At 37.2% G+C, this 27,590-nt stretch overlaps 1 protein-coding gene across 1 annotated transcript in view; it reads left to right on the forward strand.

The window, feature by feature from the left end:
• Positions 1 to 27,590, forward strand: part of Gpcpd1 (glycerophosphocholine phosphodiesterase 1) — a 54,302-nt gene that overhangs the window by 8,786 nt on the left and 17,926 nt on the right. Inside the window, exons 4-12 of the mRNA XM_010607523.3 lie at positions 2,516 to 2,600; positions 10,193 to 10,268; positions 12,169 to 12,210; positions 14,493 to 14,616; positions 18,210 to 18,441; positions 20,568 to 20,730; positions 20,980 to 21,112; positions 22,456 to 22,510; positions 24,463 to 24,555. Of these exons, the coding sequence (XP_010605825.2) occupies positions 2,516 to 2,600; positions 10,193 to 10,268; positions 12,169 to 12,210; positions 14,493 to 14,616; positions 18,210 to 18,441; positions 20,568 to 20,730; positions 20,980 to 21,112; positions 22,456 to 22,510; positions 24,463 to 24,555 (1,003 nt within the window). The remainder of the gene's footprint in view (positions 1 to 2,515; positions 2,601 to 10,192; positions 10,269 to 12,168; positions 12,211 to 14,492; positions 14,617 to 18,209; positions 18,442 to 20,567; positions 20,731 to 20,979; positions 21,113 to 22,455; positions 22,511 to 24,462; positions 24,556 to 27,590) is intronic.

Here is a 27,590-nt window from a genome sequence, read left to right on the forward strand (position 1 = left end):
TTTTTTTTTTTTTTTTTTTTTAGCAAAACATTTATTGGTACATTTTAGACATACATAATGATAACACTCATCATAGGGAATTTGCACCTGTACATGATATATCCTGCCTCTTATTTTCCCACTCCCCCTCATAGTCCCCCTATATACAAAGTTTTGTTTCCATTTTTCCTTCTATTTTTTTACATTTTTTGTCTCTTCCTTTCTCCCCCTGCCCTTGTTCCCCTTTCCATTTGAACTTTTTCTTCCCGTTTCCCAATATCTGTAATACATTTTAGTCCTTATTTCCACTTTTAGTTTCTCACCAGAGAAACAATACAGTATTTAAATATTTGTGTCCAATTTATTTCACTTGAGCATGGTCTCAAGGTGCATCCATTTAGCTAGAAATGTCTGAAGCCTATCCTTCTTTATGAATGCTGCCTACATGTTTAAAATAAAATTTAGGCATTATCTTTTGAATTTTTATTACGTACTTTAAAAAAATATGGTAGTGGTTCTGGAGCTCAAACTCAGGACTTTACATATACTAAGCACGCACTATTCCTTGGAGCTGTGTTGCCGGCCCTTAATACACATTCTTTTTCCCCCTCTTGCCCAGGGCCTCAAATTGAGCTACATCTGTAATCTTGGGCAGATCTAGAATCTCTAGGCCTGAGTTAGTGCATATACATTATAAAGGGGTTAGGATAGAATCCATAGACGTCAGCGGAGTTGGTACTTAGCTCACCTGTGGGTATTAGAAAGTGTTATGTACAAGCACCATTTTAAGGCTCTGGAGGCTCAAATTGAGTTTTCCTGTACAGCAGGGGCACTAAAAATGGTAACCAGTGCTTGTCCGAAAGACTTTTTATCAGTCTATGGATGACAAGTCAAAAATCAAGAGCAGCAAATATTTAGTGACATTCATAGTAGTTTGACTCAGCGCATTTCCTGGGTATGCAAATGAGAATTAGTTGCAGACATGTTGGGTCAAACAAATGAAAACACTGGTCCCCCACAGTGTGTAGATCAAGGACCACTGGTGGCAGCACTGACAGAGGTAACAAGGGACAGAGAGTCAGGGCCTTAGGTGAGCAAGGAAAGGAAAAGAGAACAATAGAGCAGCCCCCTTGCCATTGTCACCAGCATGACATGTGTCCTCTGACAGTCCTCAGCTGTGTTTATAAGGGGAGATCTGTTCACGATGATGCTGGTGCCTACTCTATTTTTTTTTAAGGTCTTTGAGGTTTTTGGTTTTTTGTTTAGGTAGGAACTTATTTATTTCAATAGCAAAACATTCATTGTGGTACCTACTCATTACTAGACTTATTAGGTTCTCACAGAGGGATGAGTTATTTATGCCTTGCATGGGGCTGTTTCCCTGAATTTTAGAACAGTGGCTTTGAGGTTTTATCAAGACTGTATGATGAACTGCTACCTTAGACCATGGAGTCAGACTCTCCCAGTATTAACCCTGGATACACATGTTACGTTAGAAGATTGATCTGATTTTTGAAGCTATGACCACGGGCGACAGCTGTTTGTGGATATTTTGTGAAGATATGTTCTAAACTTGTCTTGGTGGGGTGAGTTGGGGAGCACTTAGCCACCTGATATTCTACAAAAACATTTGGAGCTCCTAGATAGTCACTGAACTATACATGCTAAATTAATGATTGGATGATGGTCTAGAACAGTGGCTGTCAAACTTAAAAGTGTTGGTCAGTCACGTACAGACTGCTGGGCCTCCACCCTGAGTGGAGCTTCTGAATTCACATCTCTAACAAGTCCCCCCCAATCCTTATGATCCCAGTGCCACCCTGTGTATACCAGTGCCTTTCATTTGAAGCTAAAACTCAGTTAAAATTATTAATTTTTATGAATTCTTTACTTTGAAGCAGCTGTTGAGATAATGCTTTAGAGAGTTGCATAGGTCAGAGGAAAACATTTGCATTCAAACAAATTACAGATTCTGACTGGTTGTGAAGGGCATAGCTGGAGCCTGTGAGCAGCAGTGAAAGAAAGAGGAACACAGAAATGGGGCTGGCCACATGCGTGCAGCTTGATGGTGTTCACTCCTCACTTGTGACTGAGCCTGTGTCCCAGAACCTCATGTAGCAAGCTCTCTTAAGTGGGCGGTCAACAGAAGATCCTGACCCAGGTTTCCACCTTGGTGCTACTTGGATTTTCTGTTTCAAGTGTTTCGGGCTCTATATAGCTGGTGCCTTTTCATCATTGGGTCTCAGCTCAGGTTTTCTTCCCTGGGCCTCTACTGCAAAGCCTCAGAACTTACCGCGTCTTGCTTCTTGTTTGCTTATTTGTCTGTCCAAGGAAAGCAAACTCCTTGAAGGTGGACCCTTCGACAGTATTTACCATCTGTTCTACTGCCTGCATAGGGTAGGGCTGGAGTAAAATCTGTGCAGGAATACGTGACTGGAGTTAGTCACAGACCTTATTGGAGTGGTCGTGAGTTATGGGTCCTTTAAACATTTCAGTTTAATGTTGATGCTCTTTTTCACCTTGCCTCCTCTCACAGCATGTTATGGAAAGCAACCATTGCACTCACTAGAGGAGTATCGGTTCAGTATCGCTACTACAAAGGGTACTTTTTAGAACCAAAGGTATGTTTTCTTTATCTAGTTCCAGTTTTTTTACCACTTCTTTCAAAAGCAACTAAGTTTCAAAACATTAAAAGTACAATGAATATTTTGGTCAAATAAGGAATAGAACTCAGTAACATTTTAGTACTGAAAATCAAGTAAATAGCCATTTAAGAGCAAATGTCGCCATGGAATTTTTAAAAGACTAATAGTAAGTATGTTCAGCTACAGTTTTATGAGATTGGTTTTGATGACAAATGTTCTTTATAGGTGTGCGTTTTCTGTGACCTTTCTTTGTAAACTGGTTAGTAACTACTTGCAAATGCTTTTCTTTTTGTATTTAATCCTACATATAAGTTAGAAAAGTCTGTAGGCAACTTTTAAGTGGTTGTTTTAAAAATTATTTTGCAATAGCCATGTCCTAGTGGCTGCATTGTTTCAAGTCATAGCAAATTAGAAGTGATTTTTCTTAGCATTTTCCAGATGCTAGTATTAATTAGCCAGGATCTTTTCTGAAGGCCTTTAGAATAGCAATTAATTCTTAATCTGCCTTTTCACAATGCTTTATTATTTGGGTTTTTTTTTTCATATTTAGAAAGTGGAAAAGTTGATTCTTTTTCTGTTAGTCTGCAAATACTTATTTGCTGAAAGGATTCTTTTCCTTCAGATTTTTACCTTTGGTACATGTGGGCTGCATGCAAACAAGATTTAGGACAGAAATATAGGAAACAAAACATGAACTGGACCTTTTAAAAATAGCTATTTTCCTTGGAGGTCTTTGAATGCTATTGCTAAATGTGAAAAATACAAGCAGTCACTGTTACCTCATTCTTTTAGCCACCATTATCAAAAAGAAAGAAAACTGACAAACCTACCTCAACTGTCTTTTGCACCTATTACATTTTTATTCCAAGAATATTTTGTAAATATTCAGTAAATAAACTGAAATTATTTTATGCTTGATCATTGTGTTGGCTTATTTTGACAATTGCCTTACTTTAATAACTTAAATGAGTATCTGTTTATTTGACATAGAGGTTATGTGTTGTGGCCAAGTTCTTCAGTATACATTGAACAGTTATGTAGAGATAACATAGTTTGAGAATCCTGATAATACGACATTTGGCTTTGTAATGCAAAATCAATTGAAGTTTACTTGGAAAGGGGAATTTGGACAAGAAAAATCATGAGTCCTTTGGGCATTGTTTTCTAAAGTAAGACTATGGTCCACACAGGTCAAATTAAGCCAACCTATAGTATTTCCTCTTCATTGAAAATGTAATCAAAAGTAGCAAATCAGTCCAAAAAATGCCTTTTTTGGAAAAATTGGCAAGAAGTCTGCTTAACAGTGAAACAACAAGTTTTCCCCTTGTAATACCTGCAAAAGTTCACAGTATATGTTGGTGAGTGTGTTTCTTTAAGTAGGTGCTTGCTCTGTATCGTGTACACATGTACCGTGTGATGCAGGGGCTGCTATGGTAAGTATGTTTTTCATGGAATAGAGTGAATAACTACATAAAATCCCATGCATATGGATTTTATTCTACACACCAGCTTAACATGATCCTTTTCATTTAAAAGTTGGCAGCACTTTTTAAGTGAAACTTTTTTTATTAGAACTATCAAAACTCTTCAGTTGTGCATTGTCAAATGATAGAAATGATGTATAAAGACTTACTCGTGAAATGATGTAAATGAATGCAGTACATATTTTATAAAGATAAATAATAATAGGAAAACAAAGCAGTGATGAAAGCATTAAAAATCTGAAACTAAAGAAAAGATTAATTTTATTGGGTCAGAAAAATTTTAGAATATAGATAGTTGAAGCACCTAAAGTAAAAGTCTTAAGATTTGGACAAGTCAATTGACCTTCAACTATAGCTTCTTCCTCTATAAAATGAAGGGCTTGAGGGCCGGGGACGTAGCTCAGTGGCACCAAGTCTGCTTCTCAAGTGCAAGGTCCTGAGTTTTTGATCCCCGGTACCAAAAGACAAAAATAAATGAAGGGCTTGAACTATACATTTGTAGGGTCCTTTCATTACTGAAATTTTATTGTGACAAAAATTGACCATTCATATTTTCTCTCCCATACTTTGCTTCTTTTGGCATATTCCTTTCAGTTTAGAAGTTGAGTACTGAAATCCTTTCTCTCAGTTTTGTTCACGGCTGTATATTTTCTCTTACACTTTATGAAATTAGAATAAAGTATTAATGTTTTTAATTTTAAGATAATTTTGGAAGTACTAAGACAAACTATTATTTTAATTAAACATAGGGAACTTGATATTCCTAGAATGAGAACATTGGTATGAGTCCACATATAGTCCATTAATTTCATATCTTCATCAGTTTTTTTAATTAACATTCATTGTTACATCTTATTAAAATCCATGTCTCTCCCTTAACCCCCTTTTCTTGTGACTGGATTTAGGGATGTTTACTTGTAGTGAAAACTTAGCCAATTTTTAATTTCATCCTTTCAAAGTTTTCTTTATTGTAGTGAAATTGGGTCTGTTTTTCAATAACATGTCTCTAACATAACATTTACTCATCAGATTCACTGCACATTCTTGTTTTGAATTAATTTCATTTGATCTTTAAATTGTTTAGCAAAGGATTAGTTATCTCTGACAGGCAGATAGTTGTTTATTTTCAGAATAGCTACACTTGGCATTTTGAAGAATGATTTCTTTTTTTTGGTACTAGGGTTGAACTTGACCTTGCCGCTTCCTATACAGGTGTGGCACCAAATCCCTGGCTCTGAAAAATGATTTAATAAAGTTCTTGTGGATACTAAATACTCAGTTGTTAACTTGAGATTTGAACCTTCTCAGAGATGTCTGTTGACTTCGCTTCCTTTGTTTCACTCGTGCTTAGGTGACCATTTTTCTATTTGCTCTTAGTAAAAACTGATTTTGTTTTTTGCACCTGGGACTGAACTCAGGACCTGGTGCTTGCGAGGTAGGCGGTAGGTGGCACCACTGAGCTAAATCCCCTGTAAAAAACTGATTTTTTTTTTTTTAGGTTTTTTGAGAAAAGGTCTTACTATTAATTCAGGTTGGCCTTGAACTCACCATGTAGCCCAAGCTGGCCTCGAATTTGCAGCGATCCTCCTGTCTCAGCCCCTCGAGTGCTGGGATTAACAGGCACATGCCACCACCACCCCTGATTTTTTATTTTATTTTATTTTATTATTATTATTATTTTTTTGGTGCCAGGGATTGAACTCAGGCCCTTGCACTTGCGAGGCAGGCAGCGGAACCACTGAGCTAAATCCCTAGCCCAAAAACTGATTTTTAAATAACACTTGAGTTGGTTTCTGTAGATAAAACAGCTCAGCCCCCTTTTATATGTGGATTGTTTTCAAAATTGTGGAAAGAAAATTTCAATTAAAAATTTTTCAAAGTTCATATCTGAAAGCAGTAATACTGTATGATTGTCTAAATTTTGCTTGCTGGTTACTTAAAAAGAAACAAACAAAACCCCAGTCTACATGTTAGATAATCTTTTCCTTCTTTCGGTGATTGATATAGTCAGTTGATGTCACTTTTTTTTGTTTTGTTTTTTGAGACAGGGTCTCACTGTGTAGTTGAGATTGACCTGGAACTCACTATGTGTAGTGTAGGCTGTTCTCAACTCACAGTGATCCTCCTGCCTCAGCCTCCCAAGTGCTGGGATTACAGGCGTGCTATGTCATGTTTAAGAAAACAATATAATCAAAACTTTTTTGTAGAAGCAATTTGATCTTTTTAAGTTTTTGCTAAGCATTTCTACAATCATCTGAAAGAATTTCATTGTGAAAGAACTCTTATCAGTAATGTTAATGGAATATTGCCTTGGAGTGATCTTTTTCCCTCAGAATCCATCTTCTGCACTTTAAAAGCTTAAAACTGTTGCAGCCTTTTGTGTAATAACATAAAAGATATTGAACCAATTATTACAGCCAACATGTTAGAAAAGATTGCGTGCTTTGGAGTCAAAACTGATTTTGTCAGGTGTGGTGGCACACACTTGTAATCCCAGCACTCAGGAGGTTGAGGCAGGAGGGTTTGCCACAAGTTTGAGGCTAGCCTGGACTACATAGTGAGACCCCGTCTCAAAAGCAAACAAACGAAATTGAGATTTTGTATTTGAATTTCCCAATATTTATGCTGTTGTTGTTAAGTAACTTTAGTAAGGCTAAAAAAATTTCTTTCCCCTGGTACTGGGGATTGAACTCGGACCTTGTTCTTTTTTTTTTTTAAATCACCATGTACCAATCAACATAGATTTCTAGTGTGAGTGTAATGGACAGTTACTTCATTTGTTGAACTGTCACTTTGTACACTTTGTCCTCAAATAATCTATTCAAATCTAGGCAATTTTATGCTGTGAGTTGTGGGTTCGTTACCAAAATAGATGAGAGTGGAGATGTTAAAAATATGAAATTTGTTTTCTATCAAATCTTTAATCCACAGGACTATGATTAAATGGACATGATTAAATAAGGTATCATGGTCAACATCATGTGAGATTCCTGTGGCACTCGAATTTCAAAAATAAAGCAAATCCTCCCTTTTTCTCTACCCACTTTGTGTCCAAGTTGTCATATATTCATGGCATCCATTTCAACTCACTTTTGATTAGTAATTTCTCTAAGAACATTAATTAACACATCTTTATAGACGAAGGTATTGGAGGAGGGAGTGCAGGGGAACATAAGTAGGAAGATAGGAAAAAGGTACAGAATAGTTTATTTTGGCTGCTTAGCGTTGCTAAGAAACATTGCTTCTATTTTTAACGTACATCTTTTTAAAATTTTTTTTACTTTTTGGTTTTTTGAGATAGGGTTTCACTGTGTAGGTAAGACTGACCTGGAACTTACTATGTAGCCCAGGCTGGTCTCCTCACAGTGGCCCTCCTGCCTCAGCCTCCCGAGTGCTGGGATTACAGGTGTGTGCCACCACGTCCGGCTTTTAATGTACATCTTTGAAGGTTAGGAAATTAGATGTTTAAAACATTTTGTTTGTTTGTTTGTTTTTGGTACCAGGGATGGAACTTGGGCCCTTGCACTTGCAAGGCAGGCAGTGTAAAAAACAGTTTGAAGGGGCCAGGGATTTAGCTCAGTGGCACCATGCCTGCCTTGCTAGTGCAAGGTCCTGATTTTGATCCTCAGTACCAAAAAGAACCCCCTAAAACAAAAACTAACCACTTTGAAAAGAGTCAGGAAAGAAATTGTAAAAAGAAATCTAGCAGGTGTAAAATTAAATGGATCTGTTCATGTAATGGAGATATTTACCATATTTTAAGGTGTGCAGTCTAACATATAAAAAACAAATCTACCTTGTATGCCAGTCAGTAAGTGAACCCTTAAAATAATGAGGTATTCAGCTAGAGAAAAAGTACATTTCATTTAGTGTTGTAGGATTAGTAATTTGAACAAATACATAATGCTATTTTAGTTCTTAAACTTAGAAAGTTTGCAGATTTTAAAAAGGAATTTTTCCTGGTAGTTTTTAAAATTATGTATTTTTTACTTGTACATTTGTAGAACATAATGATTACATTTATCTTGGGGAATTTGTATACATAAGTAACACATCTTAATTCTGTTTGTCCTCCCCTTTTCCCATTCGTTCTCCTAATTCTTGATCCCCTTTCCATTTGAAAAAGCTGTATTTCCATTTTTTCTCTAATTCTTCTTTTAAGTGATAGAATTATCTGTTATGTAATAAAATGCCTTATCTATCACATTTGGCACACAAATAATCAGCATTAAAATCCAGTAAGACAGAAGAGTACCTAATGCATCTAAAGACATACACTGTAGAGACAGAAGTTTGAAATTTTCAGGTATCTTTAGAAAATACTATATGTCTAGAAAAGGGCTCAAAGATTTATATGAAAATGTGGATGGAGATTATCCTGAAGTGGTGTGATAATGGATGATTTTTGCATTTTGTTTTTGCAAACGTTTTTAAGTTTCTTCAGAGAACAAGTTACAAAACATAACAATAGGGCCAGGGATTTAGCTCAGTGGTAGCATCGCCTGCCTCCAAAGCACAAGGACCTGAGTTCAATCCCTGGTACAAAAAAACAAAACAAAACAAAAAAATCACAATACCTTATAAGGTTACAATTAGAAAATTTTTCTTTTAAAATCGTATTTAAGGACTTTGTTTTGGCACATAACTTTAGTTTCTCTTTTTTAAATGTATTTTTTTTTTTTTTTTTTTTTAATTTGGTACCTGGGATCGAACCCAAGTCCTTGTGCTTGTGAGGCAGGTGGTGGAACCACTGATCTACATCCCCGGCCCCTATCTCTCTCTTTTTTTAACAATGAAAGTACAATAGAATGCTTTTAAACTGCAGTCTTGGCAGTCATGATTTATACTTATGATCCCAGCACTTTGGAGGCTGAGGCAGCAGGAACATCTGGAGTTGAGGGCCAGCCTAGGCTACATAGCATAGTGAGTTTGAGGCCAGCCTGAAATACATAGTGAGATTCTGTCTCCAAAACAATTTATTAAAAAAATAATGTATAGCTGGCGTGGTGGCGCATGCCTGTAATCCCAGCACTTGGGAGACTAAGACAAGATCGCTGTGAGTTAGAGATCAGCCTGGGCTACACAGTGAATTCCAGGTCAGTCTCAACTACATAGTGAGACCCTGTCTCAAAGAAAAAAAAAACAAAAGTGTTTTAGGGCATACTCAGGCAATCTTTGATGGTAGTTCACTCTTGTTTTATGATGCTTATATAGGTTTATTTATTAAAGCTTTATTTTCTTTTTTAGTAAGGGAATGTAATAGAAGACAATATTAGGAATTGTCATGAATTTAAAAACTCTTAGGCATAAGAACTGAATATTAGTTCTTTTTCATCATACTTGTTCTTCAAATTTACCTGTTCACATGTCCTTTTAGGGTTTCCTGTGGGCTCTTTAGAAAGAGTGTTTACTACTATGATATATGAAATCTGATGTACTTGTTTCCCACTTATCTTAAATACATAATTTTATAACTTTTAGTTTATCAGGTATCTTGTAATTGATCTTGAAATACTTGTTCCTATTGTTGTAAGCTTGTTTTAGGCTTTTTCCAAGCACCTGGAGACTGTTTTTTTTTTTGACGCAGGGTCTCACTGTGTAGTTCAGGCTGGTCTTGAACTCACTGTGTAGCCCAGGCTGGTCTTGAACTCTGTGACCCTCCTGCCTCAGCCTCCTGAGTGCTGGGATTACAGGTGTGTTCCATCACGCTTGGCAGGAAGCTTTTAAACAGAGCAGGAGACAGATTGTTCATCCGGTAATACTTTTACTGTTACCTTTATGACAATATCAGTTCAAAATTAAAATATCTTTTTAAACAATTGAGTGTTATAGACAGATATATGAATAGGTTTAAGGCAATTTTATGTGCCAGTTCATCTCATTTTTCTTACTTTATTACCTCATTTTCTTTGAGCATTTTATGTTTTATGATGGGGCACATTCCTGACTTTCCGGTAATACTGATAAGATGAATCTCTTGGTCTCATATTTAGTATAAGACTTAGGCCACAAACATCTAATGGAGTCATGGGTAGAAAATAAGATATGAGAAATTATTGCAGACATTTAACTTTTAAATTGCAGACTATCGGTGGTCCATGCCAAGTCATAGTTCACAAGTGGGAGACTCATCTACAACCACGATCAATAACCCCTTTAGGTATGGGCATTAACTGCATCTGTTTGAGGCATATGCATAAAGTTGCTAATATACTACACAGTGGCTTGGTGAGATTTATTAAAATGTATTCTAAAGTTTAAAATCAATGCATTATCAATATACAAGTTTCACTTAGCATTTCATGGATCTTTCAGAACTAAATGGTTCTTAATTGCCTTTCTTTGTAAACTTCATTAGAAATGCTTGCTCATTTTTATTTTCTTGGATTAGTTTAATTTATTATGCAGTGCTTGTGTTTATGGATGTGTTAGAAAGTTTGTAAGATAATATTCTTGACTGAGTATCTGTGGCATTATTTGATTATTTGCTGAGGCATAGACAGCATTTGAGGAAAGAAATAAACCAAAATAAATCTTTCAGATTTTAGATTTGAAGAGTAAGAGCAATAGAATCATTTACTCTCATTTTTTTGTAGCTAGTAAATATTTGAATAAACTTTATGAATGAATTCAAATTTCTTTGTTATAGTTTACATTTTTTCTTCCTAATTTGCTGAAAGCTTTGTTTGTTTTTAAAATGTGACTCCGTATTCTTGTGCCTGAAACTGGCATTTTTCTTCATACAAATTTTTTTTTTTTTTTGAGACAGGGTCTCACTATGTAGTCAGACTGACCTGGAACTCACTATGTAGCTCAGGCTGGTCTCAAACTCACAGTGATCCTCCTGCCTCAGCCTCCCGAGTGCTGGGATTACAGGCGTGCGCCACCACACCTGGCTCCATACAAATATTTTTAATTTCTTTTTCCATGCTGAAAATATAAAATAATGAAGTTGATTTTACATATATTATTCATTACAGTGTTCATGTGTAAATGGACTTAGTGCTGAAAAGAGTGTCTTAGTTTTTAGGCAAAGTTAAAATTTAAGGATAACTAAGTTGCCTGTTTACTAGCTTAGATTAAAAAGTGGGTGTTTTTGGTTTACCTTGTATCATGAATATATATCTTATCTAAATAGAGGTTTCATTCCATCTTCTTTGTTGGATTTCTTTTTGTATTAATACATTTTTTATAGTATATTTAGAGATTTTACATAAGTAGAATTATAGTAGTCCCATACTGAGTTTGGAACTTACTAGGTATTAAGTTAAAATATCTTGCACTTAAAAAAATTTTTTTTTAATTATAGAAGTGTAGTGACTTTGTTTCTCTTCAGAAAGAACTTCATTGCTTTTAGAAATAAAACTTGAGAGCTCTGTGAAATCTACTTGAGAATCTATGTAGCATTTATTTAAAGATATTTCAGACTGTTTAAACTGGGAAAGTTGGTAGGGAGGAATGATAATTAGTATTTTACTTAGAGAAATGGGGCTTTACAGATTTAATTGCGCTGTTAAGTGAAGGGGCTGTGCTAGCACTTACTCTTTTCTTGGTAGTTCCTCACAGCTCTGTATATGCAGGTAAGTTTATACAGTTTGGAAAGCTTTTTAGTTGGCCATAGAGAATAGTTGAGATTTAAGGAGAATTACATATTGGACAAGTTCAGAATGTTCACTACCTAAGAATAAGCATTTTAATTGTGCCAAGACCATTGGTTTGGAAAAAAATGGACAAGGGGTTATCACTATCTAGCCACCTGTTAGCTCATCCATTGGAGGGTGTAGAATTTGTCCTGATGCCTCTAGAGCACCTCTCTGAGGGGTTTTCTTTCTGTTCTTTATACTGTCATGCATAATAAACCAAAGTCTAAGAACTATAGTTCTTGCTAGATGCTTTCAAAGGGAATTCTTTATTGAGGGCTACAATAAATATGCTTATTCACTTTAGGCTGCTTTTAAATTGTAGATTTAATATTTTAAACAGTCCTTAAAGTTGGTGATTTCTCATTTGTTCATTTTGTATAATCTATTAACAAGATTTTTATTTTCCTTGAATTCTAGAAAGTGAAATTATTATTGACGATGGACAATTTGGAATCCACAGTAAGTGAGACTAAATTCTAAAAATGTTTACTAATGTGATTGAGATGCATTTCATTTGAAATATGTAGCAGTGGGAAATAGAATATAGTCTGATTTTGAAAATAGAACCAATAAACAAAGTACATTTTGTTAAATAATAGTTTTCAATATAATTCTTTTTTTTTTTTGATACGGGGATTGAACTCTGGTCCTTGCGCTTGCAAGGCAGGCCACCGAACCGCAGAGCTAAATCCCGGCTCCAATATAATTCTTATACATTACACTTTTATGCTTTACACCAAAAAGATAAAACCCTATTTTGTTTTTAAAACACTATTGTTTGATTTGGTGGTTTTAGGTATGTGTTTATGTAATTAATTTAAAAGCAGTATACTTATTTGAGGAAGTGATAATACTAATTGACCCGGCTTGACCAGGGTATACATTTATTGACTTATAACTCTGTACCCCATAAATATTTTAAAAATTTTGGCCAGGTGTGGTGGTGCACACCTATGATCCCAGCACTTGGGGAGGCTGAGGCAGAAGGATTGCTGGGGGTTTGAAGTCAGCCTAGGCTACATAGTTCAGGGACACCTGGAACTATCTATTAAGAACCTGTCTCAAAGAAACAAAGCAAAACAAAAAAATCCCGTACCGTTCTATGTAAACCTCATATACTTAACAGTTTTTTTGGTTGTTGTTTCTTTTGGGGGGTTTACTGGGGATTGAACTCATATCTTGTGCTTGTGAGGCAGGCGGTGGAACCACTGAGATAAATCCCCGGGCAGTAAATAATATTCTGAGGATTCAGATTTTCTTCAGCGACTGGAGTTCTTAATGTCTCGGGGTCATGCTGCTAATTTGGCTTCTCCTTTTAGAAAAGTGTACTTTAGGAATCAAGGGTGGAAAAAGGGTGGGCGGAATTGTGCTTGTGCTAACTCAGAGCCAGGGATAAATTGCTGATAACCAGTTTGCTTTTCTGGCAAGCACCAGAAAGAGTAGGACCTGAATGTTTTGGTTGTGGTTTTAGTGTTTGTGTATGTTTATACATATTAACAATGTGCATGGTCTGCCAGCATTTGGATAGGAATTGATCTGCCTTTCTGTAATTTTGTTAGAATGCTTTACATCATAATATAGTTCATAATACTTGAATAGCTTTAGCATTTATTATTTTAGTTTTATCTTCTGTATTTAAAAATATTTATGGTGCCTGTTTTGAAGAACTCTTTTTGAGGAGTAATTTTTCATTTCTTTATCTATAATGCCTAGCATTATGTCATTCCTTTTATATATCAGTTATTGTGTATAGTCATAAAATGGCATTCTTTCCTCATTTTTTTTCTTTTTTCTTTTTTGGTGAGGTTTTCCATCTTAAATTTAGCTTTAGTTAGCTTTCAAGGTGGAAAGTCATTTCTCTGACTTTGTCCATTTCTAAAAACTGTTTATAATTTGACAGTTATTAAATATCCTTAAGTTATACCTAAGGAGTAAGAGATTTCTTGCTTTTTTTAAGCCCTTTGATGAAAAAACTTAGATCCAAATGAATTAACAGCTTTTCTAGTATTCATAAAAACTTTATTACCTATGTTTGTAGGCAAGTTCAAGTTAAACAGTGTTAATACAATGTTGTTTTATAATCACGTAGGGGACTGGGGATATAAGTGCCTACCTGGCAAGTCTGAGGTCCTGAGTTCGATCCTCAGTACAAAAAAAAAAAAACAAAAAAAAAAACAAGTGCATTCATATAATGTGTTTATGACAATATTAAGTATGAGAATACATAATTGACATACAATTTTGTTTTTAACTATTTCTTGGTGGTTTTTTTTTAACTATTTCTCATATGTCTAGCGCTAGTGGTATAGCTAATTTCAGTTGAATATCTCATGTGAAGCTTCAGAAGTACAATAGCGATCCCTAACACGACGTTTGCTGGGTCAGGAACCTTCTCAGAACATGGCCTCTGAAATAGATTTGCATTACTTAAGTAATAGACTCAAAAAGAATATTTTAACTAGGTAGTGATTGCATAGCCAGTTGTTAATCATTTAACTCTTATTTCCTTTCAAATTAGTGTTTATTTTTCCCAAGATGAATTTAAGTCTACCTATGTATTTTCTTTAGGGGTAAAAAAATCAATGTTGTATACAGGTCATTTAATATGAATGTGAACTAGAATTGCCAGAACATGTATTTTTTTATTATAAAAAGTTTCACTAGTCACTGTGTATTATACATACTAAATTGTTTCAAAGGACATGCTTAATCATTTCTGTTTTTCATATTTACTCTGCCAGATGGTGTTGAAACTCTGGATTGTGGATGGCTGACATGCCAGACCGAAATAAGATTACGTTTGCATTATTCTGAAAAACCTCCAGTCTCAATAACCAAGAAAAAATTTAAAAAATCTAGATTTAGGTATGACCATGTGTTTTTGTTATTGAAGCCATTTATATTAAATGTAGATTTCTGATCTTACTGGTTTTATACTTTAAGTTTATAAACATAATAAACTTCTAATAAGTAACATCACATTTTCTAAAAACTACAGGGTTTTATAATAGTGACCTGGCTTTTTTTTTCCTCTTAATTACTATAGTTATATTAGGAACCAGAAAAACTTGTTTATATAAGAGTGGTCCCTAAGCTTATTATGCATTTTTGTTGAATTTTCCTAGTGTAACAATAAACTTAAAATTGATAGAAGAGAAGCAGATTTGTGTTAAGTAAGGGGAGAATGGCATAAACAAAGAAAAATGATTGTTGTGAATATCCTTCCAAGTTTTAAAGTTTACCATGGCTCGAAAATGAAAAAAAATTTAGGAAGAAATGTAATTATTATAGCGGTTCCAGATTTGTTTGAAAGCCTGGATCAGTTGTAGGGTTAGACGTAAAGCTTTGTGTAAATGGTCCAGTAGTAACTTAATTTTTCTTTGGGTTTGTTTTGTTTGTTTGTTTTGTTTTTTTGGTTGGTTTTTTGAGACAGGGTCTCACTGTGTAGTTGAGACTTGACCTGGAACTCACTATGTAGCCCAGGATGGTCTTGAACTCATAGTGACCCTCCTGCCTCAGCCTCCGGAGTTCTGGGATTACAGGCATGCACCACCACACCCGGCCTATAATTTAATTTTTCTGTACATCATTGTACATATCTCCTAAGTGGCCTGGCTTCTTTTCTTTAAGACCGGGGAAGTCCTGTCATTTGAAAGTTTATGACTGTGATACTGAGAATTCTGAGTCTTGATATGATATAACAACAGGCTTTTCTGACAAAATGTCAGGCCCTGGTTGGATTAATTTTTAATAATTAAAGACTCTGATAACAAGGTTTTTATCTTCCTAATAAAATTCTTAGTGATTTTCAGTGTGGCAATCCTTTTTTTAGTATAACTGCCTGAATATCACAAATGCCATAGATAAGGAAACTTGGGTGGCACTTGCTAATCCTTTGTGTTGGTGTTCTGTGTGTACTTTGTCCTTTTGCCTTTGCTTATCTGAAACACCACTGTAATTGGATCACATGGTTGATCTTCAAGAGACCTTTTCATCTCACAAATTCTTTTGAGACAGGGTCTCTGTGTAGTTGAAGCTGGCCTTGAACTCAGTGTGTAGTTAACAATTTTTTTTTTTTTTTTTTTTTTTTGAGATACGGTCTTACTTTGTAGTTTGAGCTGGCCTTAAACTCATATGTAGCCCAAACTGGCCTTGGGATTACAGACATATGCCACCATGCCCAGCTACAAAATTCTTTAAGGAAGTTAGTGGTGTATGGTTGAATATTAAGTCAGGCATGGTGGCACATACCTGTAATCTCAATGCTGTGGAAGGTGAGGCAAAAGAACTGAATTTGAGACCAATCTGGGCTACTTATCAAGTTCAAGGCCAGCCTGGACTAATAGTGAGACTCTGTCTCAGAAAACAGAAAAATCCAAACAAACCATTAATATTTTGTTTATATTCTGTTTTGTGTTTTTGACACACAGGGTTCCACTATTTAGGTAGCTCAGGTTGGCAATGAACTCAGGATGGGGGTGGTCTGGCTGCCTCAGCCTCCCAAGTGCTGGGATTACAGGCTTGCCCAGCCATGCACAGCTTTAAATCTTATATTTAAAGAAGTGAATTGTGCTATAGTTTTCTACTGTCTTAGAGTAGCAAATAAATTATCTACCAGGAGTTAAGTACTTTAGCAGCATGGCAAGTGCCTATGCATTTAAGTAAAGCAGTGAATCTCCATCTTGTTACTATCGTGTTTTAGACACATTTCTCTTTTTCATTAATTACCAGTGGAAAGCGATGATGTCTCTTATGAGAGACTATAACATTTATATAGTTTTTTGTTTTGTTTTGTTTGGTTTTTTGAGACAGGATCTCACTATGTAGTTGAGACTGACCTGGAACTCACTATGTATCTCAGGCTGGTCTCAAACTCACACGATCCTCCTGCCTCAGCCCCCTGTGCGCCACCACACCCGGCCAGTATTTTTTTGTTTGTTTGTTTCTTTTGATATTGAGGATTGAACTCCGGTCCTTTTGCTTGTGAGGCAGGCAGCAGAACCACTGAGCTAAATCCCTGGCTCTATATAGTTATTTGAAGAAAGTCTTTAACAGGTATAAAGTGAATTTAAGGACCAGGGATTTAACTCAGTGGAACCATACCTGCCTTGCAAGCACAATGTCCTGAGTTCGATCCCTGACACACACAAAATAAATAAATAAATAAAATAAACAAGTTTGTTCACTGATCTTTCCTTTCAACTTTTTTTAAAGGGCTTTCTTTTTGCTCATTCTGTCCACTTGCTATATTCTGTTAGAGAATACTTTTTCCTCCGCTCACTAATAGTATCAGTTATCCAGAACAATTACTCACAGTCTTATTCTGAGAAGAGATGATAATTTTGAGCTACTCGTAAATTAATAGTATGAATACGGAAGTAATTGTGTAAATAGTGAAGTAATTTGTACCGGTGAACTCTCAGGGAGACCTCAGAATCATGGCTATAAGGAAAGTGTCAGCAGTTGAGGGGAACAGATTTATACAAAGCATGGGCCACTGTAGTACAATTCCATTATTTATATTTGAAGTCAGATCCCATTTAAAACTAGAATGAAAACTTCATGACTTCGTATGCTACATTAATAATATTAAAAATGCTTATATACCATTAAATTGGTGCAAAAAATATTCCAGAATTAAGTTGACAAGTGTTCTGTAGAAGTAATTGCTTTTCAATGGAGTAGACTAGCCTTTATGACCCTGCAACTTGGGTAATTGGTGTTTTCTTTTTCTTTTTTTTTTTCTTCGGTACCAGGGATCAAACTCAGGTCCTTGAGCTAGTGAGGCAGGTACTGGAACCACTGAGCTAAATCCCCAGCTTCTGGTGTTTGTTTTCATTGCTGTGAGGTGGATAAGAGTTAGAGACTTTTGGTCTGTTTCATGAGAATAGTGTGTCTGGGGTGTGTGTGCATATATATACATTAAAAAAAATTTATACAAAAAAACCAAAAAGTTTTTATACATATAAAATTAAGCTTTTTGTTTTGTTTAGCTTTCACTGTGGTAAGGTAGAAGAAAGAGGAAAATCTTTAATATAAACCTCCACTTCTAACAGTATGGCCCAGTTTTCTGCTTGTCTTAGATATATTTATGAGACCTCTCAGAAGGAGTTCTTACTGACATTTAAAGGCTGAGAAATTATCTTGGTTATTGGGATAATAGGAAATACTTTAGATTCACACACACAAAGAATGAACTAAAACAACCGTAGTAGATATAAGTCATTTATCTCATGAATATCTTGCAGATAAGCATTATGTGTATCTTTGTGGAATATATTATTTTGTTATTTGAGCATATTCAAGAGACTTTTTTTTGGTGCTGGGGATCGAACTCAGGACCTTAGGCTTGCAAGGCAGGTGCTGGAACTATTAGGCTAAATCCCCGGCCCAAGAGACATTTCTATAAATTTTTCTTTTGTGGCACTTTTTCATTTCGTTTTTTTCATATCATGTAGGGTAAAGCTTACACTAGAGGGTCCCGAGGAAGATGATGATGATGCGGTATCTCCCACTGTTCTTCATAAAATGTCTAATACCCTAGAGATAGCCTTGATAAGTGACAATGAGTTCAAGTGCAGGCACTCACAGCCAGAGTGTGGGTATGGCCTGCAGCCTGACCGTTGGACTGAGTACAGCATACAGACGATGGAACCAGATAACCTCGAACTGATCTTTGATTTTTTTGAGGTGAGTAGTTGTTTCAGTGATTCAGTTGACAAGAAATGCAGACCTTTTTATATGTGGCTTTATTTTTATTTTAATTTATGTAAAGTCATAATTCTTAGAAAATAACCAAGATTGATTATGTAAAGGTACAAATTTCCAACAATGAATGTCATTATATTGTATACATTAAATGTACCGATACAATTAATAAAAAATTACATGAAGAAAATTTTAGAAGTACTAAATAAATTTTTAATAAATGAAAAAATGATCATGCTCTTAGATAAGAATCAATGTAAAGTCAATGTCTCATAAACAAAATAATTAACTTTTTAGATATTTGTTCCTCATACATTTTAGTAGACTCAAATACTTTTAAGAATGTAATTAAGAGAACTTCAATAGAATTAATGTTTTAGATCAAGACTAGCTGTCTTCAGTCTGTGCCTATTAATCTAAATATGAATGACTTCTATACAAAGGAGTCTCCAAAGATAAGTAGAGGGCCAAACAGACTGATGTAATTAGCATGATACAGCCCTTTTCAGAGTGGAATTGTTTATGGAGGCATTTTATTAGGAGTATTTGTTATACAACGTGGGCTTACTTTACAACTTAGTGTTATAAATGTGTAATAAAACTAGTTATGAAACTTACGCCAGGTAGTATGGAGTCTGTAGTGCCAATTTTCACAAGCTCATTAGACCAGGAGCTTGTTGACTCACTGGCTCTTCAGATCCTTTCCACAAATAATGTCTGGTAACTGAGAGAAGTCTCAGTTCCTTAGTGCAGCATACTGGTTTCCTTGGCCTCTAGCTCCTTTTTCCTCTAAATTAGAGTTTAAACTTTTGAGGGTAGGGAACATGTGGCTAGTAGTAGCACCTGCCCTTGGTGTTTCTTGAGAAGAAGAATTTGGAATGATTTAAACCTACAGAGTGAAGCTTGCTACCAGGTTTATTACAATCATTGAATTGTATAATTTAGTGATGGCTTTAGATATTCTTTGTGAGTGGTTGTTTGGCTGTCTTGCAGTATATAAAATTAAAATATTTCCTCTAAGATTACAGTTTTTAAAAACACCTATAGATCTTACTTGAGCAATAAGATCTGTGGAACTTTACTATATATAAAAATAAAGTACGAGAGGCCGGGCATGCTAGTGCATGCCTGTAATCCCAGCACTTGGGAGGCTGAGGCAGGAGGATCGCTGTGAGTTCGAGATCACCCTGGGCTACATAGTTCCAGGTCAGACTCAACTACAGAGTGAGACCCTGTCTCAAAAAAACCAACCCCCCCCCAAAAAAAAAGTATGAGAAAGGTGTAGGGGTGTACACCTATAATTCTAGCACTCCTATAATGACACACTGTCTCAATAACAGCAAAACAAAAACGCAGGATGAAGTTGTTGTTGTTGTTGTTGTTGTTGTTGTTGTTGTTGTTGTTGTTTTAAACAGAGCCTTGCTATGTAGCTCAGGCAGGCCTTGAACTTGGGACCACCATGCCTGGCTAGGATGAAGTTTTTTTTGAACATTTCCTTGCTACATACCAAGCTTTTAAATCTCTTGAACACCACCCTAACTTCCTTTTTGTTTGGCTAGTGTTTTTGGAAATACTGTTTTATTCATAGACTGAGCTGCTAAAATACCCAGTTGTAATCTCAAAGCAAGCATTTAGTTTTCTAGTGAGTTAATGCCCCTATATGCTGTGGATGTGGGCACATTCAAGAAGATATAATTTATGTTAAAATTCACTATAAATGTATTTTATTCCTTCAGTGTGAAGTGCTTAGAATTTTTCAGGCATTGTTTTAAATTCACCTAATGCATAACATATCAGAATTGGAACTCAATTATGATTAATAAAGTAATATATAAAATACATATTTTTAAAAATATATTTGTTACCTGGAAACCATCTTAATTACCTGAATGTAAGTTGGTGTTTTTCATCAGTCCTCCATAGATTCTGAGTTGACTTTAAAGGGAGTTCTTTGATCTTCAAATTGAAAGTGTGAAATAATCAGTCTTTGTTTTGTTTTTTTTGGTACCGGGCATCAAACTTGGGACCTTGTGTGTGCAAGGCAGGCAGCAGCACCACTGAACTAAATCCCAGCCCAATAATCCAGTCTTTGGAACCTCATTTTTTAGGAAGATCTCAGTGAACACGTAGTTCAAGGTGATGCCCTTCCAGGACACGTGGGCACAGCGTGCCTCTTATCATCCACCATTGCAGAGAGTGGGCGGAGTGCCGGGGTCCTTACCCTTCCTATCATGAGCAGGAATTCCAGGAAAACCATAGGCAAAGTGCGAGGTAAGTGTGGGAGAAGCAGGCAGGCTATTACAAATAACATTAAGTTAGGGTTTTTGTTTTAAATTGAGTATATGAGAATGGTAGAGGTATTTGCTTCAGATTATTAACTATTACAATAACTAAGTAACAAGTCTGTTTTCTAGACACTCAGAATTACTCTTTTAGATTTTTATGTTTAAATGTCATTGAGCTCAGTGGCCTTTTAAATCTTTACCTTTGTCTCCCCCTCCTTTTTTCTTTCTATGAAAGTTGACTTTATCATCATTAAGCCATTAATGGGCTACAATTGTGATATGAAATCTTCATTTTCCAAGTATTGGAAGCCAAGAATACCACTGGATGTTGGACATCGAGGTGCAGGGAACTCGACCACAACCGCCCGGTAAGTTTCCTATTTGGGTAGAATTAGCATTCAGTAACTCATGCTTGATGCCATTAGTGGTTTAATCCCCTAAAGATGATGCTTTATTATTATCCTGGGAAGTAAATACAGTTTGGTAATAGGGATCACCATTTCAAAGTAGATACAAGCTCTAGCCCTAGATTCCGGCCCATCTTTTTAATACTGTATTGAATTGATGATGAGAAAGATACTATGGTAGAAAGCCAAGAGGGAAATTTGGTACAGGACCTTGGTGGCATCTTTGTGTCAGTGTCATGTTCCTTGCTCTTGGCCTGTTTCCCTCTCTTGGTCTCAGTTTTGTCATTTATGAGTGGAAGGATTTGGATCAGATTATCCTGGTATTCCTGTCTGCTCCAAGCATGAATCTAAAAAAACATAACTAAACTACAAGAAGTGTTGGTTCCCCATCAGAAAGATGGCCCTTTCTCTTTTCAGCAGACACAAATTCCAGCCTAATACTAGTTAGTTGTCTTTTCCCTTCTAGTTTCGAATTGTATTCAGCTACCGGTAACATAGCTTATTGCCATAGGCTTTCTATAAATTTTAACCCCACCCCTTTGATTTAAAATGCTGCTATGGCCTGGCATGGTGGCACATGTCTGTAATCCCAGCACATGGGAGGCTGAGGCAGGAGGATCGCTGTGAGTTCCAGACCAGCCTGGGCTACATAGTGAGTTACAGATCAGTCTCAACTACATAGTGAGATCTTGTTTCAGAAAAAAAAAATAAATGAAAAAATAAATAAATGCTGCTATGAAAGTTTTGGGGGCCTGTCATAATCTTAGAAGTCTAAAACAAATCAGATACCATTTAAGGAAGAAGTATCCAAGGCTCTTCTTAGTGTTTTGGCTTTTAGTACAATTTTTATTCTTAATACAATTTTTATACTTATACCCTTTTTGTGTGTCAGTCTTTCTCATTCCTCTGCAGCCTGCTAGTATTGTTATCTGGAGGCCTCATTACAAGGAGCAAATTTCAGTCTCTATTTCTTCATAGCAATGAAAAGGATTGTTTTCTTAGTTGGTCACCTCATGTGTCTATTAAAAAAAAAATTCCATAGTACAGGGCAGTATGTGTTGTGATATAGTATATGTTTATAGTCAGCTTATCAGTACCTATGATTGGTTAGAGCTTGCATTTGTGGAATAAATGCATATAGCAGCCAAATATGGTCGCAGTGATATTTTGAAAAAGTGATTTTTGGAAAAAAAAAGCCTCAACATAAAGAATACTATTTTCATTGTTAAAAATACGTGAACTTATTTTATTACATTTGTTTTCTTTTCTATAGTCTACGATAACTATATTTCTTCTCATTTCAGGCTGGCTAAGGTTCAAGAAAATACTATTGCTTCTTTAAGAAACGCTGCTACTCATGTAAGTAACCTCTCTTTAAACAACTGTGGACTTCCAAGGTAAATAAATGTGGCCCAGGGCAGTCCCTAAATCTACAAAGGGGAATATTTATTCTTGTTCTGAACATGTGTCTGTGTGAAAATGCAGTATCTCTTGGCATTTGTATATAGATCCATAGTCAGAATTGGGATGAAAATAGTAGAATCATAAGCATCTTTTTTGATCTAACAAACTTTGAGTTCTTAAAGCAAGAAAAGGTGTGACGGGGCCTGCTGTACTGGAGAGACCATCTGGGCGGACACTGAGCAGTGAGGCTTGTTTATTCACTTGTGTTTGGGCACACAAGCGGGCTGAGTCTGGATCAGAAGGGCACTCGGCAGTGAGCAGACAGGAAGGGAAGGTGCAGGATTACTGCCCTGAGGAATATGGGTTGATAGAGTGAACTCACGCTTCTAGGGACAGGGTGTGGTTGAAGATATCATGTTTACTGGAACTGCAGTGGCTGGGATGTGATTTACTGTCTTTGCTCTTCTGCACATCCATTGCTGAGGCTTGACAATGCCTGGGTCATGCTTGGTGCTGCGCTTCTGCCCCCACAGTTGCCATGGAGATGTTGTGTGCTCTAGCCCACCATTGCCTTACCCACCAGGCGTTATGTTCGTCTTTTTGTTGTTATAAAGAAAAGGGGGAAAGTAAGGGAGGTGGGTGCTGTTTCTCATGGCTGCTTTGTGCAAGACATGGGTAGCGTGGATACTTTAATTGGAAGAGAGATCTTGAGGAATATGGGTATATTGAGGAGAGGTCAATGTCAGCATCTGTTGGTGATCTCCTCAATGAGGTCCTGTAAAAATTGTGAGAGAAGTCTTGAGAAGGCATGGCCCAAAGAGGAGGAGAATAATTCAGATGAGGTTTAGTTAATGGAAGAAGCCATGAGACCTAGTGCCAAATATTGGTCTTAAGAGTCAGATGTGGTCAAATTTTTCAAGCCTTAAGTTAGCCTTTTTGGTACCTGGGGTTGAATTCAAGACCTTGTGCTTGCGAGGCACGTGCAGGGCCACTGAGCTGAATTGCCGGCTGTAAGTTAGCCTTTTTGTTGTGCCTCACACCAAGCCTGACTGGTTGATACAGAAGCAGCATTTTGTCTTAGGAAGATGTTTATGCTCTCTTTTTTGGCTGAGAGGATCTAAACTCCTATGATTTTGGAGAGGTATTGTTGTTAGGGAGTCCATCTAGTTCTGTAAGGTACAAATGGAGTAAGCTACTTCTTGGAGGCTGCCAGAAAGATTTCTGGAGAGGGAACAATAAATAGCAGGCCAGGGAGGTAATAGGTCCGTACGTTTTCTGATCGAGGTTTTAATAAATAGCAGCAGGCTAGGAGGGGTGGAAGAGGGAGATTTCCCATGGAGAGCAGAAGTAATGAGTGGCAACAGGGTTGACAGCGGACCTCTCCAGATGAGGTTCAATGTCATAGCGGAGAGTGGGTGAGTGGCCAAGGCAGACGTCTCCAAAGTTGACCAGGCACTGGGGAAAGACAGTTCTCCCCAGGGAGTGTTCTGTGACCAGTCCTGGTCTTAAGACCAATATTTATTTAAAAGGCAGGGAAAACAGATGAGCCTCTCTTGGTCTCTGGCAGGTAAGGGAATGGGAGGAGGAAGAGGGGGGCGGGGACCTAATCGGGGAGAGGTTGGAGGCCTGAGGGTGAAACCAAGTAAGACTAAAGCAGACTAAAGTGAGTGAAGCAATGAGTCAGGGCAAGGCATTTAAGGGTCTTCTGGAATTAGGGATAGCCTGAGGAAGTGGGAGAGATTACTTGAGATTTTTATAGGGAGTCAGGTGAGTTAATCAGGATGCAGTTTCGCCTGGGAGCAGTGTGTCTGTTGGACAGATTAGAGTAATAAATTCTTATCGTTGTACTTTTAGAGCTGTTGTGCCCTAGATAGTATTTTTTTAAATACTTTGTTTCCTTCTCTCAGGGTGCAGCTTTTGTAGAATTTGATGTCCATCTTTCAAAGGACTTTGTGCCTGTGGTATATCATGATCTTACTTGCTGTTTGACCATGAAGAAGGTATGTTAATGGATATTCCTTCATTTTAAACTTATTAGTAAGTGAAAGGTTAAAAACTAGAAAGCTTTTCATATTTTTAGTTACTTGTTGATTTTTTGGTGAATTATTGTCAATCCTTTCCTTTGTCGGGCTCATGCAGTATTGACAGAGCAAGTTGTAAATCTAGATGTCCTGGGAGGCCTCTGCATTGCCTTGTATTGCCTTATATAACAAAGGGACAGTCCAGGTGGTTTTTCTGCCGGTCTGCCACTGTCAACTGTATTGAGGCAGGGGAGGAAGACTTTCAGTGTTTGCAGAGCCCCTGTCTATTTTTGCTTCATGTTATTTCTCAAATTAATAAGCTAGTATGATGTAGCCTAAAGCAGGAGGAGCCACAGTGAAAAATCAAAGAAGTGGTTAGGAGTCGGAGGAGAGCTCTGAGAAAGAAAATTAGAAAGCCAGGTGGTGGAGGCAGGAGGATTGCCATGAGTTTGAGGCCAGCCTGGGTTACATAGTGAGTTAAAGCCCAGGCTGAACTGTATAATATAGTGAAACCCTATCTAAAAAAAAAAAAAAATTAGACTTAAGAGGCAGAGATACAACACTTTATGCAAGAAGGGAACCGTTCAGAACTACGTTTCAAGCCATGTTTTGGTGACTGGTGTAATAGACATTTCAGAGCTCATGGACAGGAGGTAGGAGGAGCAGCAGTGTGAGCCCCAGGGAGGGTGGAGAGAATTAAAGAGTCAGAATGGAATTTGAGAAAGTGTATGATTTTTTAAAAAAACTTGTCATTGTTGTGCAAGCATAATTGCCATTGAAGTCCCTGAACTTCAGTATACAAATGACCCAAGTAGTTTCTCAGGCATTTAAAGTAGGAGGATTGTATCATTCAGCTTTCCCACTGCTGGAACAATATACCTGACACCCACAATTTAGTTTTGGCTCACAGTTTCATAGCTTTCAATCCATGGCTGGCTGCCTCTGTGGAATGGTCCACCAAGGATGGTGGCTGAGGGGCTCATCAGGAGATAAGTGCACCTCCTGGTGGCCAGAGCAGAGTACAGGAGGAGAGGGCATGGTGCAGCCTGGAGAAAAGGCCTCCAAAGGCTCTTCCCCCTCCAGTGGGACCCCCCTCCAGCGGCACAAATGCTCAGAACCTTGGTGGGTCCGTCCACTGAGTATAGTGCCCTGGACCAGCCACCTCCCCGGGAATCTCGAAATCTAGTCAGGCTGACAGTCCAGGTTCGTTTGGTATTTTCTTTAAAACTGTATTAGTTATCATTTTCAGGTGAGTTGATTTCAAATTAAATCCAGTTTGCTAATAGGCACTGCACTGTACCAGTCTCTGAGTGTTGTGCAAAGTAGGCACTTGGCTCCCCACTAGGAGATTCCAGACAGTCTTAGGGGATTGGGGTCCTATCATGTATGAGAAGACCCTTCTATTTTTGTTGGGCTGAATGTTACTTCATAAATCTTGAGTTTAGGCTGAATGTACTGGCACTTGCATGTAATACCAGCACTTGAGAGGCTAAGTCAAGAGGATCGCTGTGAGTTTGATGTATTGATGTCCTGTTTTTTACTAGTCTCTGTCTTGTTCTGAAGTTGAACTTGAATGGATAAATTGGGACATAGTGAATTGTGAATATATTTTTAGGATGTAGTAGAATTTTTTTTGTTTGTGTGTTTTTTATTTTTTGTTTTTTGAGACAGGGTGTCTTGCTATGTAGTTAAGGCTGGCCTGAACTCACTATGTAGTCTAGGCTGGCCTTGAACTCCTGGCGCGTCTCCTGCCTCAGTCTCCTGAGTGCTGGGATTACAGGTGTGTACCACCACACCTTGCCTGTAGTAGGAATTTTTTTCTTGTAAGTTTAGTTCATAGCCATTATTTTTAAAATGCAAGTAGCTCAAAAGGTTATGAAATGCAAAACAAATCTTCGTTTCCTCGATCTTACTAACTTACTCTTATTAGTTTCTTGTGTATCCTTCCAGAAACACTTTCTACACAGACAGGTTTGTACCAATGTATATGAGCAAATGCTATACATACATATATATCTATTTGCAGTGGCTTTCAGCACATTTTGTTGGATTGATGATTTAGTAGTGATATCTTATTAACTCATTTCCTTATGAAATCAGTCCATCTCATGGAGTGATATTTGATATGGCGTTACAACCTAATAAAAGATTGCTTATAAAGAGAAATGATAGATCAGGCTTTTTGTTAAATAGTAATGCTTATAGCTAATTGGGCATTCTTTTCCCTGGCAATTTCTTTGTGTGGCTGCTATTTTTAATCAGACTTAAATTTAAAAGGTTTAGAAACTTACTGACAGAAGTTAATACTGTGTATTGCTGGGCATGGTGGTGTATGGCTGGGTATGGTGGCACACGCCTGTAATTCCAGCACTTGGGAGGAAGAGGCAGGAGGATTGCTGTGATTTTGAGGCCAGCCTGGGCTGTATAGTGAGTTCAGGGCCAGCCTGAACTACATAGCAAGACCCCGTTTTAAAAAAAAAAAAAATCTAAAGTTAATGCTGTGTAATACTTACATGTTGATTTCCTAGATGTGTCATGGACATGTGTCAAATCAAATGTATATGACATGACAGGAAGCAGGGCAATGATGCCTGAGATCTCCCTCTGTCCTCAGTTGTGTCTTCGGTTGCCACTACTTCTTCCTGGCTAGACTTTTCTTCCAGGCACTCCTGACATGCTTTAAGACCGAAAACCAGAGGCTGAGGGTGGTAGAGTGCTTGCCGAGCATGCCTGGGGCCCTGGGATTGATCTCCAGCATTGCCAGAAAACAAAAGCAGATTGTAAGAGCTGGAGGTGGGAGGCAGTGCCAGTTTAAGAAGGGCTTTTCTGCATGAGGTTGGGATGGCTGTCTCATAGTTCTGCTCATCAGTAAATTCAGGCCAGGTGTGGTGTCGCACACCTGTAATCCCAGCACTCAGGAGGCTGAGGCAGGAGGATCGCTGTGAGTTCCAGGCCAGCCTGGGATACATAGTGAGTTCCAGGGCAGTCTCAACTACATAGTGAGACCCTGTCTC

This window comes from Fukomys damarensis, unplaced genomic scaffold (genome assembly GCF_012274545.1).
Source record: "Fukomys damarensis isolate Sample0158 unplaced genomic scaffold, DMR_v1.0_HiC HiC_scaffold_7, whole genome shotgun sequence".
NCBI lineage: Eukaryota > Metazoa > Chordata > Mammalia > Rodentia > Bathyergidae > Fukomys > Fukomys damarensis.